This window comes from Macaca mulatta, chromosome 1, assembly GCF_049350105.2.
Source record: "Macaca mulatta isolate MMU2019108-1 chromosome 1, T2T-MMU8v2.0, whole genome shotgun sequence".
NCBI lineage: Eukaryota > Metazoa > Chordata > Mammalia > Primates > Cercopithecidae > Macaca > Macaca mulatta.
Genome location: NC_133406.1, coordinates 223,353,102 through 223,367,653, shown reverse-complemented (window position 1 = coordinate 223,367,653; position 14,552 = coordinate 223,353,102). Strand labels below are relative to the sequence as shown.

The following is a 14,552-nucleotide window of genomic DNA, read 5'->3' as shown; positions in this document are numbered from 1 at the left end:
GGTGGAGCCTGGCCTTAGCAGCCATGGAGGACCCTGAGTTCTGCATGTTAGGAGCGGCGGGGCCTCCCCTGGCTCCTGTCACACTATGAACTAGCTGCTCAATGCAGGGAACGGTGAACATGGCCTGCTCTGTCCTGTGCTGTCAATCAACAGCAGGCGGGTCTCAGCAGGTCACTTTACCTCTGGAATCTCGGTTTCCTCACCTGGGTAATGGGGAGGGCCTCAAGGACTGCTGAGCTGATTCAATGAGATGTGGAATATTGAGTGCTGTCCTCAGTGCCTGGCACACACTGGGCATTTGGTCCCACTGGGACTTTTGGTTGTGTGTTGACTTGAGAGAGATGATGCTTTGGAGAACAACAGCAGTCTCTCCCGGGGAGGCTTGGGGTGGTCTGTCCTTTTCTCTCCCGGGAAGGCTCGGGGTGGTCTGTCCTTTTCTCTCCTGGGGATGCCTGGGGGTGATCTGTCTTTTTCTCTCCTGGGGATGCCTGGGGGTGATCTGTCTTTTTCTCTCCCGGGGAGGCTTGGGGTGATCTGTCCTTTTCCCAGACAGGATGGGGAAGGAAGGGGAGCGTAATGGTTGTCGTCAGAGTCACGGGTTTTGGGAATGAATTTTGTTGAATATCTTCCCTCCCCCCGAAAAAAAATCCCCGTTAGAAAAAAGACGTTTTCCCAGGGGGTCCCTGGGTGAGTTAGTGGCCCTGACACCAGCAGGGGGGTCTTGACATCCAGCCTGAGGTTGCCAAGCGCCTGATCCGATGCCTGGGGTGTGAAAGTCTTTGTCCTCAGAAGGTGGTGTTATAGACTGGCAGGTCTGTTCCAACTCTGTCATGAGGCTACCTAAGAGGCGAGACAGGCCAAGGCTTTCAACAGGTTGGGGGGCAGGCTGGGGTCCCCTGCACAAGGCCACGCCTGCTCCACCAGAAAGACTATCACAGACAGGAGCTGTCTATGGAGCACACATACAGGGCTGGCCTCTCAGGCCATGACCCGTGCCATCGCATGTGACCTGTGCCTTCACAAGTAACCCGTGCCATCACATGTGACCTGTGCCTTCACGTGTGACCCTTGCCATCACACGGGACCTGTGCTATCACACACGGCTGGTGCCCAGAAGGGCGCCATGCTTGCTTTCATGTTTTGTTATGGCCATCTTGAAATTCATAGTCACTTTGAACAAGAGCCTATGTTTTCATTTTGCACTGGACCCCAAGAATCGTGTAGCCAGACCTGGTCACATATTCATTACCTTGTGTGAACAGTAGAGGTAATTGCCCCCACTTCGTAGCTGAGTAAACTGAGGCTTGGACATACGAAGTGACCTGCCCGAGGGCTTCACAGCAGGAGTGGGGATGGGGGCAGAGCTACCTCTGTAACTCCAGAGCTGTGTCCTTGGCAGTGGCAATCAAGCAGAATCCCTACAGAGAGGGGCTGGCAATGGCTGGCTCATCTGAGAAGGGGGCACTGGCTGCTGGGCCCACACGGGTGCTGGTGAATGCTCAGACTCCCCAAGGCCTCCCCAGAAAGGAGACCCCAGCGTGTGGTCCTCTGGTCTTCCTCCCCAGTGCATCTTGTCACCCAGGGATGGAAGGAGTAGCTCCACCTCCTCCGCCTCTCCCAGGCTCAGTCTCCCTTTCTGCACCATGGGAGGATTCTGGGTCTGTGGCGTGGTAAAGCCGCCGGGCCACGATGCTGATGCTGACCTTCCCTGCCCCTCCCCCAGCTGTTGACCTCGGGCCAGCGGCAGCTGCTCCTGTGTGAGACGTTGACGGAGACCGTGTACGGTGACCGTGGGCAGCTAATTAAGTCCAAGGAGCGTCGGGTCTTCCTGCTCAATGACATGCTTGTCTGTGCCAACATCAACTTCAAGTAAGTGAGCCTGGGTTGGAGGGGGCAAGCACCCCTTCCTAGATGCTCCGTCCCGCCCTACTCCAGTCTCTCTGCCGCCCACTGCAGTGGGACCCCACATGAGCTTGGTTTAGATTTCCAATATTCCTCTCCATCCCTCTCGGCCTGCTCTGCTGCTGGTCCCCAATGCTGGGAAGTACCTGGAGCAGTCATCAGGGGCAGCCCTCAGCCTTGGGCACACAGCTGTCCATGGTACAGAGTTGTCTGTTCTGGAACTCTGCAGTTGGTGACTAAACAGTGGTTTTGTCCACACTGAAATTCATGAGATTCTTCCTTGTGTCTACCCCATATCCCTGTGGCTTTAACTCAAATCTGTTTTGCTCTGGCCAGATCGCAGAATTTCTCAATGTGAGCCTTTGCCTTTCCCCCACAGACCAGAGCATCGTCATCAGCCCAGAGGAGCCTGGTTTCCTGGTTCTGGGCCAGGGGTTGTGGAAATGCCCAGAGCCCGGCTGCTGGGCTGTGCCTGGGAGCCGGAGCCCTGGTGCGGGGTGAGGGCGAGGCTTTAGGCCGGAGCCTGAAGATGTGGCCCGTCAGTTGCTTTAGGCTTCTGGGTATCTTATGTTTTACTCACACAGGGAGCCCAAACCACGGGTGAGACATAGGAGAGATCCAACATTCTGGGGCCTGGCTGCCCGAGGCCGCGTGGGCCTGGTGCTGGGTCTTGGGCCCTGCTGTTCTCCAGCCTTCCTGCCCTGCCTGGCTCACCTGCTCGTGTCCCCTGCTTGGTCCTGCAGGGGACCCTCTATCAAATGCTCCCTGAGAACTTCAGCGGTGGTTTTTCTAGCCAGGCTCTTAGGAGAATCTCTGCTCTCAATATTTGACAAGACTTTTATTTTTATTTTTATTTTTATTTTTTTATTTTATTGTTTTTTTTGAGATGGAGTCTTGCTCTGTCTCCCAGGCTAGAGTGCAATGGCACGATCTCAGTTTACTGCAACCTCCACCTCCCGGGTTTAAGCGATTTTCCTGCCTCAGCCTCCCAAGTAGCTGGGATTGTAGGCACCCGCCACCACGCCTAGCTTTTTTTTTGTTTTTGTTTTTTTATTAGAGACGGAGTTTCACCATGTTGGCCAGGCTAGTCTCAAACTCCTGACCTCAGGTGATTGGCCTGCCTCGGCCTCCCAAAGTGCTGGGATTACAGGCGTGAGCCACTGTGCCCCACCTTGACACCACTTTAAAAAAGCATCACAGAAGCAATAGTATGGCCACAATCACCGAAATCTAGGAGGGAAACAATCACCTCGGTAGAATGTGAATCTCAGCATAGCTCTCCCGCCTCCCAGCTGAATCAGTTCTAGGCTCTGGACTGAGTCAGCTTGGGCCTTCCTGGGTTTGGCCAGAGTAGGTTTGGGGATTTTCTGTGGTTACCGATCACGAGTCCTGAAAGGGGACAAACAGGGCTGTTTCAGGACCTGCGCACTCATTCACCATCCACCCATTTGTCCACCCGTCTATGAATCTATTGAATGTAGACCGAGACCTGGCCCCCGCCTCCAGGAGCTCAGGGCCTGGTTACGGACTCAGGCAAGGAAGCCTCTGTCACAGATGGGTCTGGGCAGGGCTTGTGGCTGACCCATTCGTTCATTTACTCACTCACTCAATCAAAGATGTAATTCTTCAGTCCCATTTATATCCTGGACATCATACGGTGCCGCGGTATGATGAATATCCTCTCTGCCTTCATGTTGCTCTAGCGCAAAGTGCAAAGTGGGGTGCTAGTGGCCCAGTGTTGGGGAATCAGTTTGGGTGATTTGGGCTGAGTCACTTCACTTGGCTGAGAATCAGTGTCCTTGTCTGGGATCATCCAAGCTTCCTAGCGGGGCTGTTGTGAGACCTAGAGATGAAGGAAGGCCCGCCTCTGTCCACACCTGGCCTCTGATGCCCTCACTCCCCGCAGGAGGCTGTCTGTCCTTCCAGCCCCATGGCCGGCCCCCCATGGGGTCACAGCCCCCAGATTAGCCACTCCTTTGTAATAACAACCTCCCTTTCCTTCTTGTCTGTTTTCCCAGGCCTGCCAACCACAGGTACGCGGTTCAGGGGGCTCCGGGGCTCTGGGGCTCTGGTGGCATGTGGTTCTGGACATGGGGCTGGGCCCTGGGCGCCTGGTGCTTCTACCCTGGTGAGGGCTCCCTGCTCTGCCTGGCTTGGTTTTGGCCTGAGGTCTTGCGCTGGGGCTGCGTGAAGCCTGGCTGAGCTGGTGTGGAGGAGCATTGCCCTGGGCCAGCCGTGGGGCGGGGTGGCTGCGGCCTCTCCACGGCCTCGTCCTCTCTGTCCCGACAGGGGCCAGCTGGAGATCAGCAGCCTGGTGCCCCTGGGGCCCAAGTACGTGGTGAAGTGGAACACGGCGCTGCCTCAGGTGCAGGTGGTAGAGGTGGGCCAGGACGGTGGCACCTATGACAAGGACAACGTGCTCATCCAGCACGCAGGCGCCAAGAAGGCCTCCACCTCAGGGCAGGCCCAGAGTGAGTACCCCCTCTCTGTGCCCTGCATGCATCACCCTCGCCCTCACCAGCCACAGCCTGGGCTGCTCCTACCCAGGCTTGGCCCCGTCTTGGGGACTCCTACACAGGCTGATGGGTGGCTTGGCCGGGAAGCTCTTGCTGGTTTTGCAGCCCCACCCTGGACCGAAATGCAGAGCTACGGCCTCACCTGGGTGTGCGCAGGTACATCTCCCAATCCATGCACTTCGCTCCGTCTCCACATTGGGTGCCACACACCCAGTCCTGCTGTGGCAGCTACCTGGCCGCTCTCCTTCCTTCTTCCTACCTGTGCCCCCTCCCTGTCCATCCTCTGCGCATCCCCAGGGCTGATTCTTCAAAACGCAGGTCAGATCAGTGCGTGTCATCCTTCCCTAGTGGCTTCCCATTGCCGGTCCTGGGGGCGCCCCACCTGCCTCACTCACCTCCCTCTGCCCCTTCTCTCTGCTGCAGCCACGCCAGTCTCTCTGGGCTCCTGGATGGGCCACGCTCCCTCCCACCATGCCCTCTCCAGCCTGTGCCTTTTGCCAAGTACTCTCCTGCCATCCTGTTTTTGTCTCATCTATGCTTGGCTCAAATGGCATTTCCTCAGAGAAGCCTTTTCTTATGCCCTCGTGCTGAGCCAGGTTGCCCCTCCTGTGCTCTCGAGACCTCTGGTGCATTTTCCCCTTTATGAGTGATTGACCGGTTGATGTCTCTCCTCTCAGCCTGGCTGCAGCCCTGTCCGGGAGCGCAGGGCACGATGGGCGTTAATAAGTGTTCCTTGAATGCACGCAGGATGCTAAATTGCAGGGCTAGCAGAAAGGAACCCTGTGCCCAGAGGCATCTTCCATGGGTGAGAAAGGCACTGGGGTTTCACTTCCCCCTCTGTCTACTGTCTGACCCGGGAGGTTGCCTCATGGGCCGCTCACAATTCTGGAAATTCTGAGGGAGCGATTGCACCACCTACTCTTGCCGTCTGGGTGCTGGTCTGGGACAGCTGTGCCCGCTTGCCGATGCTGTCTCTTCCGGCAGCTCTGCTGGGTATAGGAAGAGTCCTCTGGCCCACGTGCCTTCCTCAGAGGCACCCTCTGCGCTGGCTCGACCGCACTCTCCCTCGCCGCCGCTTGGGGCACAGGGTTCCTTTCTGCTGGCCGCGGGGTCTAGCATCCTTCATGCACTCCAGGGTTGCTTAGGGGATCCCTCCTTCAGTGACAATGACGTGTCTGTAGCCGCATTCCTCAAACCAGAGTCACATACTGCCAGACCCCTTCTAAAGGGGAAAGAAGTTCTTGTGGAACCCTTCATTATATTGTATTCAAATATATACAAATACAAACCCCCCTGAAATCAACGCCTTCTGCTTATAGCCTTTGAAGAACCATAAAACCAAAACCAAACCACAAACTGAATAAAAATAAAGCTACAAAACCATAACATTCCAATTAACAGCATTAATGTAACTTGATGGATGATGTTGTTTTGCTGAAACCAATTTGCTCACAATGTGGATGTGGCGCAGGCCCTGGTGGAGCAGGTGCCTCTGCGTTTTTGTGCCTGTGCCACAGGGTGCCCTTTGGGGATCTGCATTTCCCATGAGCTCCCCAGTTTGGGTCACTGCAGAGCCCCTCTGATGTGAGCGCATTGTCCACATCCCAAGCTCGCCACGCTCTTTGCTTGTTGCCCAGTGACCATTCAGGTGCCACAGTCCATGGAAGCCTTGATACCAGGCAGCAGAGTGTGGCTTTAAACTCATTCCACACAGGTGACTCAGGATACGCACCTGTTTTTCAGATCATTGTCTCAATGAAAACCCCCATTAAGGCTTCCCCTCCATTCCCCTGGGGCTTCGTAAGACCTCAGTGTGCAAAACCATGGCCTAGAGAATACAGTCCAGATTCCTAGCCCGGTGTTCAAAGCCTTCCCATCTGGTCCTCCTGGACCCTCCTGCTCTATCTCTAGCTGCCGCCCCGTACCCCCATCTCATCCTTACTCCATCTGTATCATCACTGGGGATCTGGGCCCACTCACCCCATCACTGTCCCACCACGCTGATATTTCTCCCCACCACCTCCTACCACCGACCTTCGTTAACTGACCGCTTCTTCCACCACTCGTCCTGCCCAGGTCATAAGCTCCGGAAGAGTGGGGACCCTGTCTGTCTTGTGTACTGCTGTCTCCAGTCTCTAGCATGGAATCTGGCACACGATAGGTCCTCAGGCTGTCTTTGAACAACTTGCTGTTCACGGGGTGCCTCAAGCCACAGTGCCTTTGCACATGCTCTTGTCTTTCTCTCCCGGCAGTGCCCACCACACTTCCAGCCCCGTGCAGGCCCCTCCCTGCTCCCAGGCACAGCTTGCTCTTGGTCTTGTGGTCTCGTACAGCCCTTTGTACGGACTGACTGTGGCCTGGATCTCAGGTGTTAGGCTTCACCCTTGAAAGGATCTGGCTTCCCAGCCAGTCTGGGTGCTCGGGGCAGGGTAGGAACTGGATAATGTTACTTTCTGGATCTTTTTTGTTGTGAGCAGATGCTTGGCTTCTTGTTAACGCCTTCTTCACCTGAGCCCGAGTTGGTCTCTTCTCTGCCCAGATAAGGTGTACCTCGGCCCCCCACGCCTCTTCCAGGAGCTGCAGGACCTGCAGAAGGACCTGGCCGTGGTGGAGCAGATCACGCTTCTCATCAGCACGCTGCACGGCACCTACCAGGTACGTGGCCTGGCCTGGCCTTTTTGGCCTGAGCTCCCTGGTGTGGGCAGTGCCCGGATTCAGAAAGCTCAGTAGGGAGGGGCTCCTCTCCTGGCCCATGCCCACCATGCGCTTCTGGCTTCTGAGCTCCCATAGGCAACCGTCGCTGCTGAAGCTCTGTGTCCCTGCCTGGAAGTCTCTTGTGCGGCCCCTGGTTCGGGTACACCCTCTGGTTTGGGTTGAGCGGACCCTGGCTGTGGGGTCTTTGTTTGTTCTCTGCACAGTGGCCATTCCGTCATGTGGCCCCTCCTGGGCCTCTGCCCAGTCTGGAAGGGAAGTGGCTGCGACGGCCTGTCCCTCTCAGAGGAGGGCCGCCAGGTGGGATCTGAGTCCAGGGCTGGGAAGCCTGGGGCATGGCGAGTTGGCTTCCTGCTTGGGGCTAAATGTGCAGCCTCAGTGAGGCTCCAGGACTTCTTCAGTTCCCTTCCTCTGGGGTGCTGTGATTCCTATAGGATCTGGGGTGGCTTTTGGGGAACCAGTGGGCTGTGTGGTAACCTCATTCGCCTCCTGAACCCTAGAACCTGAACATGACCGTGGCTCAAGACTGGTGCCTGGCCCTGCAGAGGCTGATGCGGGTGAAGGAGGAAGAGATCCACTCGGCCAACAAATGCCGTCTCAGGCTCCTGCTTCCTGGGAAACCTGACAAGTGAGAGGAGGGGGTCTTGGAGTGAGGGCTGCTGCCTCTGCTGGGCTTCCAGTGGAGCAGGGGATCCGGAGAGGGTACCTGGAGCCCTCTTATTTGTCAAGATGCCATGGTGGGAGTGGATATGTAGGCATCGTGGGCAGTGTCTGGGATAGCACCTGGCACGCAGTAGGTGCTCATGGAAAGACTGTGGAATGAATGAATGAATGAACACCCTGGTCATATCCTGGATAAGCCTGGCTCACTGTTAGGATACTCAGACACTCTGCCATTGGTCAGTTCCATTGCGCTATGTCCTTTTCAGTCACATCAGCCTATCTAGGCCCCCAGGCCAGGCCCTGGGTTTCCTCTCTCTGGACCCAGCCTCCCCGCAGCACTACCTTACCCCCAAAATGCCCACCACAGAAGCTGTGCACAGTAGACCCCAACTGAGGTTTGTGGAACTGATGATAGACGTAGCTGTTTGGCCCGGCAGAGACAGGGGAAGGTATCTTTCTGGTCCTCCTGAGGCTTTGTAAGTTGGGTCTTTTTATTTCCACTTTACAGATGAAGAAGGTGAGGCTCAGAGAGTTACAGGAGAGGCTGAAGGCCACATTGTGAGAGGCAGAGCTGGGTCCTTATGGGGTCTGACTCTGAAGCCGAGGTCAGTGCAGTGAGGGGCTCAATGCCCAGGTTTTGGCTTCCAGGGTGGGGTGAAGTTGGGGATAGAGTGTCACAAGCACAGTGGCTGCAAGGAAGAGAAGGTTGGAGCACTATCATTTGAGGCAGGACCATGGGCTTGGTTCCCCAGGGAACCATGTGCAGGAGTCAGCAGCTTTGAATCTACCGCCTCTCTGCCGAGTGGCCTGCCCATCTCCCTTCTTCCGTCTCCCTTCTCTCTGCCTCCCATTCTCCACGCACACCCTAGAGGCTTGTGACACTGCCCTGCCCACCTCCCAAAGGGCTAGGAAGGCCCCCACTGCTCCGAGGTGAGAGGACAGTATGGTGACAACAGCAACCTCTGGTTGCCCCAAGCTGGTGCTTAACCCGATTCATTCATTTCTTCATTCATTCATGTGTCCACTCAGCAAACATTTACTGAGCAACTGCCCCATGCCAGGTGCTGGGAACAGACCCAAGTGAGACCCATTCCTCCCTCTAGAGGCACGTGGTCAGACACGTAAGGTGTCTAAGGCCTGTGGACAGCTGACCGCTGACTAGGTGGAGTCGCAGCCTGCAGAGGCTCTGCCGGGCACAAAGCCAGAGGCTCCCGGAGCCAGGCTGGGGAGCGTGGCTCGGCCACTCTGGCCAGGTACCTCCCTCTGGGGGCCATTGTGGGTGAAGGGATTCCTCCTCCAGGGGACTGAGGCTTTGCCAGGCCACTAACCTCTTTGGCCACGTTTTGGGGATGCTCCGACCAGACCTCCCCAATCTCCAGGGCACGTGGGTTGGAGGAAGTACTACGTGACAGCCGGGGGAGCCCAGCCCTTGTGTGGGTACTCACACATCCACCCTCACCCTTCTCACCGCAGGTCCGGCCGCCCCATCAGCTTTATGGTGGTTTTCATCACCCCCAACCCCCTGAGCAAGATTTCCTGGGTCAACAGGTTACATTTGGCCAAAATCGGACTCCGTGAGTATAGCCCCAGGGAGAGTGCCTCAGGGGGCAGGGGTGCAGAGAGGGGAGGTTTGGGGTGTGTGAGGGTACAGGATGGGTGTTCAGGGTCTGTGGGGGGCAGGGAGGCTTCTGAGTGGGAGGGAGGCGGTGTGGTGGAGAAACAGCTGGGGCCGGAGCCGGAGCCCTGAGGCTCTGCTCTGTGACCCTGGACAAGTCACTTCCCCTCTCTGAGCCTCAGCTTCCCCAACTAGGAATTGATGGAACTTGACAGAAAGTAAATTAGTGGTTGCCAGGGACCTGGGAGGAGAGGGTAATGGAGAGTGACTGCTAAGGGTTTTTTGGTGGAGGTGATGAAATGTTCTAAAATTAGATGGTGGTGATTTCTTAACTCTGTGACTACACCAAAAATCAGTGACGTGTGCACTTCAAAAGGGTGCATTTTATGGTAACTGAATTATATCTCAATAAAAATGATACCTGGAAAAATGATGCAGGTTGGACTATACTGATTCTCAAAGACCAAAGACCTCACTACTATGCTTTTCTTTCGGTGCACCCCATGATACGAATACAGATACCTAAATGGATATTTATGTGCACTTTTCTGAGTATTTTATGTGCATCTTTTTCATTTCACATTCACAATAGCCCTAAGAGTTAGGTCTGTTGAGAATCTCTTTTCCATTGAGGATTCTGAGGCCCAGAGAGGTGCAGGGACTTGCCTGAGGTCACACAGCAGGAAGGGGCAGATCTGGGCTGCAGACCCTGGGCGGCCTGCCTCCAAAGCCCGGTCTCGATCCCTGTCCATTCTGCTTCCTCGGCTTGGCAAGAGTCTGTCTGCAGACTGCGTCCATTAAGTTGTAATTACTTTACTTGTCCATTTTTTGAGTTGATGAGAGGCTCATGTACCCTCCAGACAGAGCTATTATTCCCTATGATGTACCACAGTTCCCATTTGCCGATGCCAGCCAATAGCAGGGACATTTTTTTTGATTTTGTTTCTGGTATGATCTTTCTATAGAGAAGCACACATTTCCAACAGGTTTTAAAACATTTACAGAAGGCCGGGCACAGTGGCTCACGCCTGTAATCCCAGCACTTTGGGAGGCTGAGGCAGGTGGATCACGAGGTCAGGAGATCGAGACATGCTTGCTAACATGGTGAAACCCTGTTTCTACTACAAATGCAAAAAATGAGCCTGGCACATGCCTGTAGTCCCAGCTACTTGGGAGGCCAAAGCAGGAGAATTGCTTGAATCCGGGAGTTCGAGTTTACACTCCAGTCTGGGCAACAGAGCCAGACTCCATCTCAAAAACAAAACAAAACAAAACAAAACAAAACAAAAACATTTCTGGAAAGAAGTCAGGACCTTTGGCTGGGCGCAGTGGCTCACGCCTGTAATCCTAGCACTTTGGGAGGCCGAAGTGGGCAGATCACCTGAGGTCAGGAATTCGAGACGAGCCTGGCCAACATGGTGAAATCCCGTCTCTACTAAAAATACAAAAAAATTAGCCAGGCGTGGTGGCATATGTCTGTAGTCGCAGCTACTCGGGAGGTTGGGCAGGAAAATCACTTGAACCCAGGAGGCGGAGGTTGCAGTGAGCCAACATCGTGCCACTGTACTCCAGCCTGAGCAATAGAGTGAGACTCCATCTCACAAAAAAGAAAGAAAAAAAAAAAAAAAAGAGGACCTTTGTCACTGGTTTTCATTAATTGAAAAAAACTATTGAGACTCTACGTAATTTTGGGCATGGGGGAAAGAATAATGACAAAAGCAGAGAGATCTCTGCTCTCAAGGAACTTAAATTTATGAGGGGCAGGAAGGAGGACGTTAAATGGGGAGCAAATCTGCAAGCAGGAGTTATGCTGTGCAGGGCATAGAGCTGGCCTGGGCCTGCCATGTGGGGGACCTGGAGGCAGGGACCTCAGAAGCTGCACAAAGATCTGGGCGGAGTGATCCAGGCATGGGGACGGCACGTGCAAAGGCCCTGAGGTAGGGACAAAAGGAAGCCAGAGTGGCCAGCACTGGCAGATGAAGGGGAGGGAAGTAGGTGGGTGGGTATGTTGTGGGCAGGTTTTCTGGGAAGCCAGGGAGAGCCGTATGGGATTTGTTCTGGGCATGATGGGAAGCTGTGCATTATAGCATTGAGAGCTGAATAATGTCCTGATCTGATTTTCATTTAAGTGGGTCATTCTGGCTGCTGTGGGGAGAGGGCATGGGAGAGGCAGGTGTGGAGGTGGGGGAAGGAATGGGGAGGGGTTGCCTGTGGGGGAACCTGGACCAGAGGCTTCTACTCAGCCCATCCCTTCTTGGATCCAGTGCTGATATTGCTCTGGCCTCAGCTGGATGTTTCTGGGTGACAGAAAGGCCTTTGGAGTGTGCAGAAAGGGTTTTAAGCAGAAGCTGCCCTGTCCCTGGCAGAAGACTTTGGGAATCCTGGCCCTCAGAAAGGCTAACGTGGCTTCCCTGCCCCTTGGACCATGCGCTCCCCTCCCCACCCCGCGCATCACTTCCATCCTGGGAAGTGCCCAAGCCCCATGTGTACACCTGCTTTAAAGGCAGATGACTCTCCTGTTTGAACAACACGTGCTTTGCTGCATGGGGCTTGGTGCTGGAGGGATGGGAGATGGCGATTCAGGCAGCCCCAGCTCTCCGCAGCCTGTGAAGACGCTGGGCTGCCTTATCTCCACACAGCTTCACTGCAGCAAAAGTTTTAATGGAAGGAGAGTCATTTGAAATCTTATTTGAATGCCTGTGTTCCCTTGGGGCTTGAATTATTTGTTTCTTTTATTTTGCCAGTACTTTTTTTTTTTTTTTTAATCTGCAGTGCCTGGTTTGGGAGGGGACGATAATATGAGCCTGTTAGAAATAGAATATGTTAAAAACATTTATTCCCAAAGCCTGTTATTCCTTTATTTTATTTTCTGTATCTTTCTCTCTCCCTGACTACAGTGTGTCAGGATCATAATCTGAAGATTGAGAAAGGAGAGGGATGTGGTGGGGGAGCCTGGGATCTGGGAGAGTGTATTAGCTCTGCCCTTTGGAGGGGCAGGGAGCCCTGGGGAATCTGCGGACCCAGTTCAAACCCCAGCATGGCCACCACCATACCTTGTGGTCCTGGGAAAGGCAGACTCCATCCCGAAACCCAGTTTTCCTATTTGTGAGTTGGACTAGATCTCCAAGGGCCCTGTTGCATTCTTTGGCACACAGGAAGGTTTGAGAGGCAGTAAGGCGTGGTCCTCAGCACCATGGGAAATGGAGCCAGACCATCCAGGCTCCGTTCCCAGCTCTGCCACTGACCAGCTCTGTGATCCCGGCAAACTACTCTGAGATGCCTTGGATTTTCCATCAGAAAATGGGGAAAATGCCAGTGCCCCCTGCACAGGGGTCACATGAAAATGTGGGGAGATGGTGCGTGGAAGATGCCTAGACAGCCAGCCCTTGGCACATAGGAGCTGTCAGAGAGGCTCCTAGGTCAAGCAGTGTCTGCATTTCAGAAGGGGAATGGCCTTTCTGAGGTCACACGCGATTTAGTACAGGGCCAGGATATCTTCCTACCTCTTTCTACCGGTTCGGCTCTTGTTAGGGCTTGAACAGGGCTGTAGATGGAAGGCCCCAGAGAAGGAAGAGGTGAGGTAGGGGGCTCCCTGATTTCCCTTCCTGTGCCCTCCCCCAGCACCACCTGCTCTGCCCACACAGCTGCATTGCTGCCCCATACCCTTGGGCCCTTGGAGCTCCTCCCATCCGTGGCCCTCCTCATTCCCACCTCTCAAGGGGACATGGGCCTGGCAGGCCACGGCCAATGCCAAACTCACAGGGACATAACCAGGTGGCCCAAGGCAGTGAGCCTGAGCGCAGGGCTGGGCCCTCCCCTCCCTTGCCGCCTCTCATTTGGTTTAGTTTTCTGGCCCGTAGTCATCACACTAACGCCAGTTTTCCTTCCAGTGGTGACTCCAGCTGCTGGGTCCTGAGCACAGCCCTGGCAGCGTGTGAAGTGCGTTCTAGACCTCATCATGTCCTTTAACCCTCACTGCTGTCCCACAGGCTGGTGCTGGGATCTGCCCACGCCCTGCAGCTGGAAGGGATGGGTCTACTCTCCAAGGAGGGCATGGCCTTGGAGCCTGACCCTGGTTTTACCCCAGCTGGGAGGCTGGCCACTTGCCTGGCCTCCCTGGACACCAATGGCCCTCTCTGTAAGGGACAGGTGGTTGGATGAGATGCCTGCTGAGGTCTGGCCCAGTCTGACGTCTGTGGCTGTGGCCAGCAGCATCTCTGTGGTGCTGGGGAGGTGTGAGCGGTATCTTGAAGGTGGCTTTAAGTTTGGGAGGTTCGGGAAGAGCAGTAAAGGCATGATACTGGGACTGAGCCCAGTAGGAGTCTGGGAGGCAGGTCGGGCTGGAGAAGCGGGGCAGGGCCTGCGGTGGGCTCAGCTGCCCTCAGTAATAGGAGCAGCGAGGACAGCGACCATCATGGCTGCTATTTCCAGAGTGCCTGGTGTCTGCTAGGCATGATATATATGATTTCCAGTGCTCACAACTCCATATGGTTGGAGTTCTTTCCCCCATTTTCTAGATGAGGCCACAGGCTCAGAGAGGGTAAGTACCTGGCTCCGTGTCACACGGCGAGTTGGAGACTGAGGTGGGATCTGCCCGGGTCCTTCTAGCAGACCAGAGGGGATTGTTCTGAGGGTGGTGGGGGATCTGCAACCCTGGAGCTGTTCCCTGTGTCCCATGGGGAGCTCTCATGCCCAGGGGGTGTTGGCAAACAGAGCTGGGCGCTAAATAAGCCCCCACTTAGTGTCAAATGGAAATCGCGGCTCTGCCGTCGGTGCCAGTTCTTAATGTCACTTATCCCAAGCGGGCTTTCAATTTTCAGCGACAGCAGCCTTCTCATTTGGTCTCCGCCACTCTGGTTTTGTGATGGGAACAATGGCAGTGGCAGATGGGGAGCAACGACTCCATTTTCTTGTAATGTCCCCAGTCGCAGGCAGGGAAGGCACCATCTGGAAGGAGAAGGTCAGATCATTAAAAAAATACATACGAATAAATTGCCAGGACTTGATGGGCTATGGGTGTTCGGGGAGGAAAGAGAGGAGCTGAGCTCTGGGTGCCCTGGTGACAGGGGCTAGGGCGGGGAGATGCTCGCTCACCTAACTCCTGCAGGCTGTGGGGTGAGGAATTGGGGGTCCAGACCAGAGCT

The 14,552-nt window shown here is 55.1% G+C and overlaps 1 protein-coding gene across 24 annotated transcripts in view; it reads left to right on the top strand.

Annotated features, from left to right (window-relative positions):
* The window catches only part of ARHGEF10L (Rho guanine nucleotide exchange factor 10 like), a 179,668-nt gene that overhangs the window by 112,332 nt on the left and 52,784 nt on the right, over positions 1–14,552 (top strand). For 12 of the 24 annotated variants that reach the window (XM_077972391.1, XM_077972342.1, XM_077972366.1 and 9 more), the window contains 6 exons: positions 1,724–1,869; positions 3,921–3,935; positions 4,192–4,373; positions 6,958–7,073; positions 7,631–7,758; positions 9,267–9,367. In XM_077972391.1, the coding sequence (XP_077828517.1) occupies positions 1,724–1,869; positions 3,921–3,935; positions 4,192–4,373; positions 6,958–7,073; positions 7,631–7,758; positions 9,267–9,367 (688 nt within the window). The remainder of the gene's footprint in view (positions 1–1,723; positions 1,870–3,920; positions 3,936–4,191; positions 4,374–6,957; positions 7,074–7,630; positions 7,759–9,266; positions 9,368–14,552) is intronic. The other 12 variants (XM_077972446.1, XM_077972426.1, XM_077972438.1 and 9 more) reach the window with 1 other exon arrangement.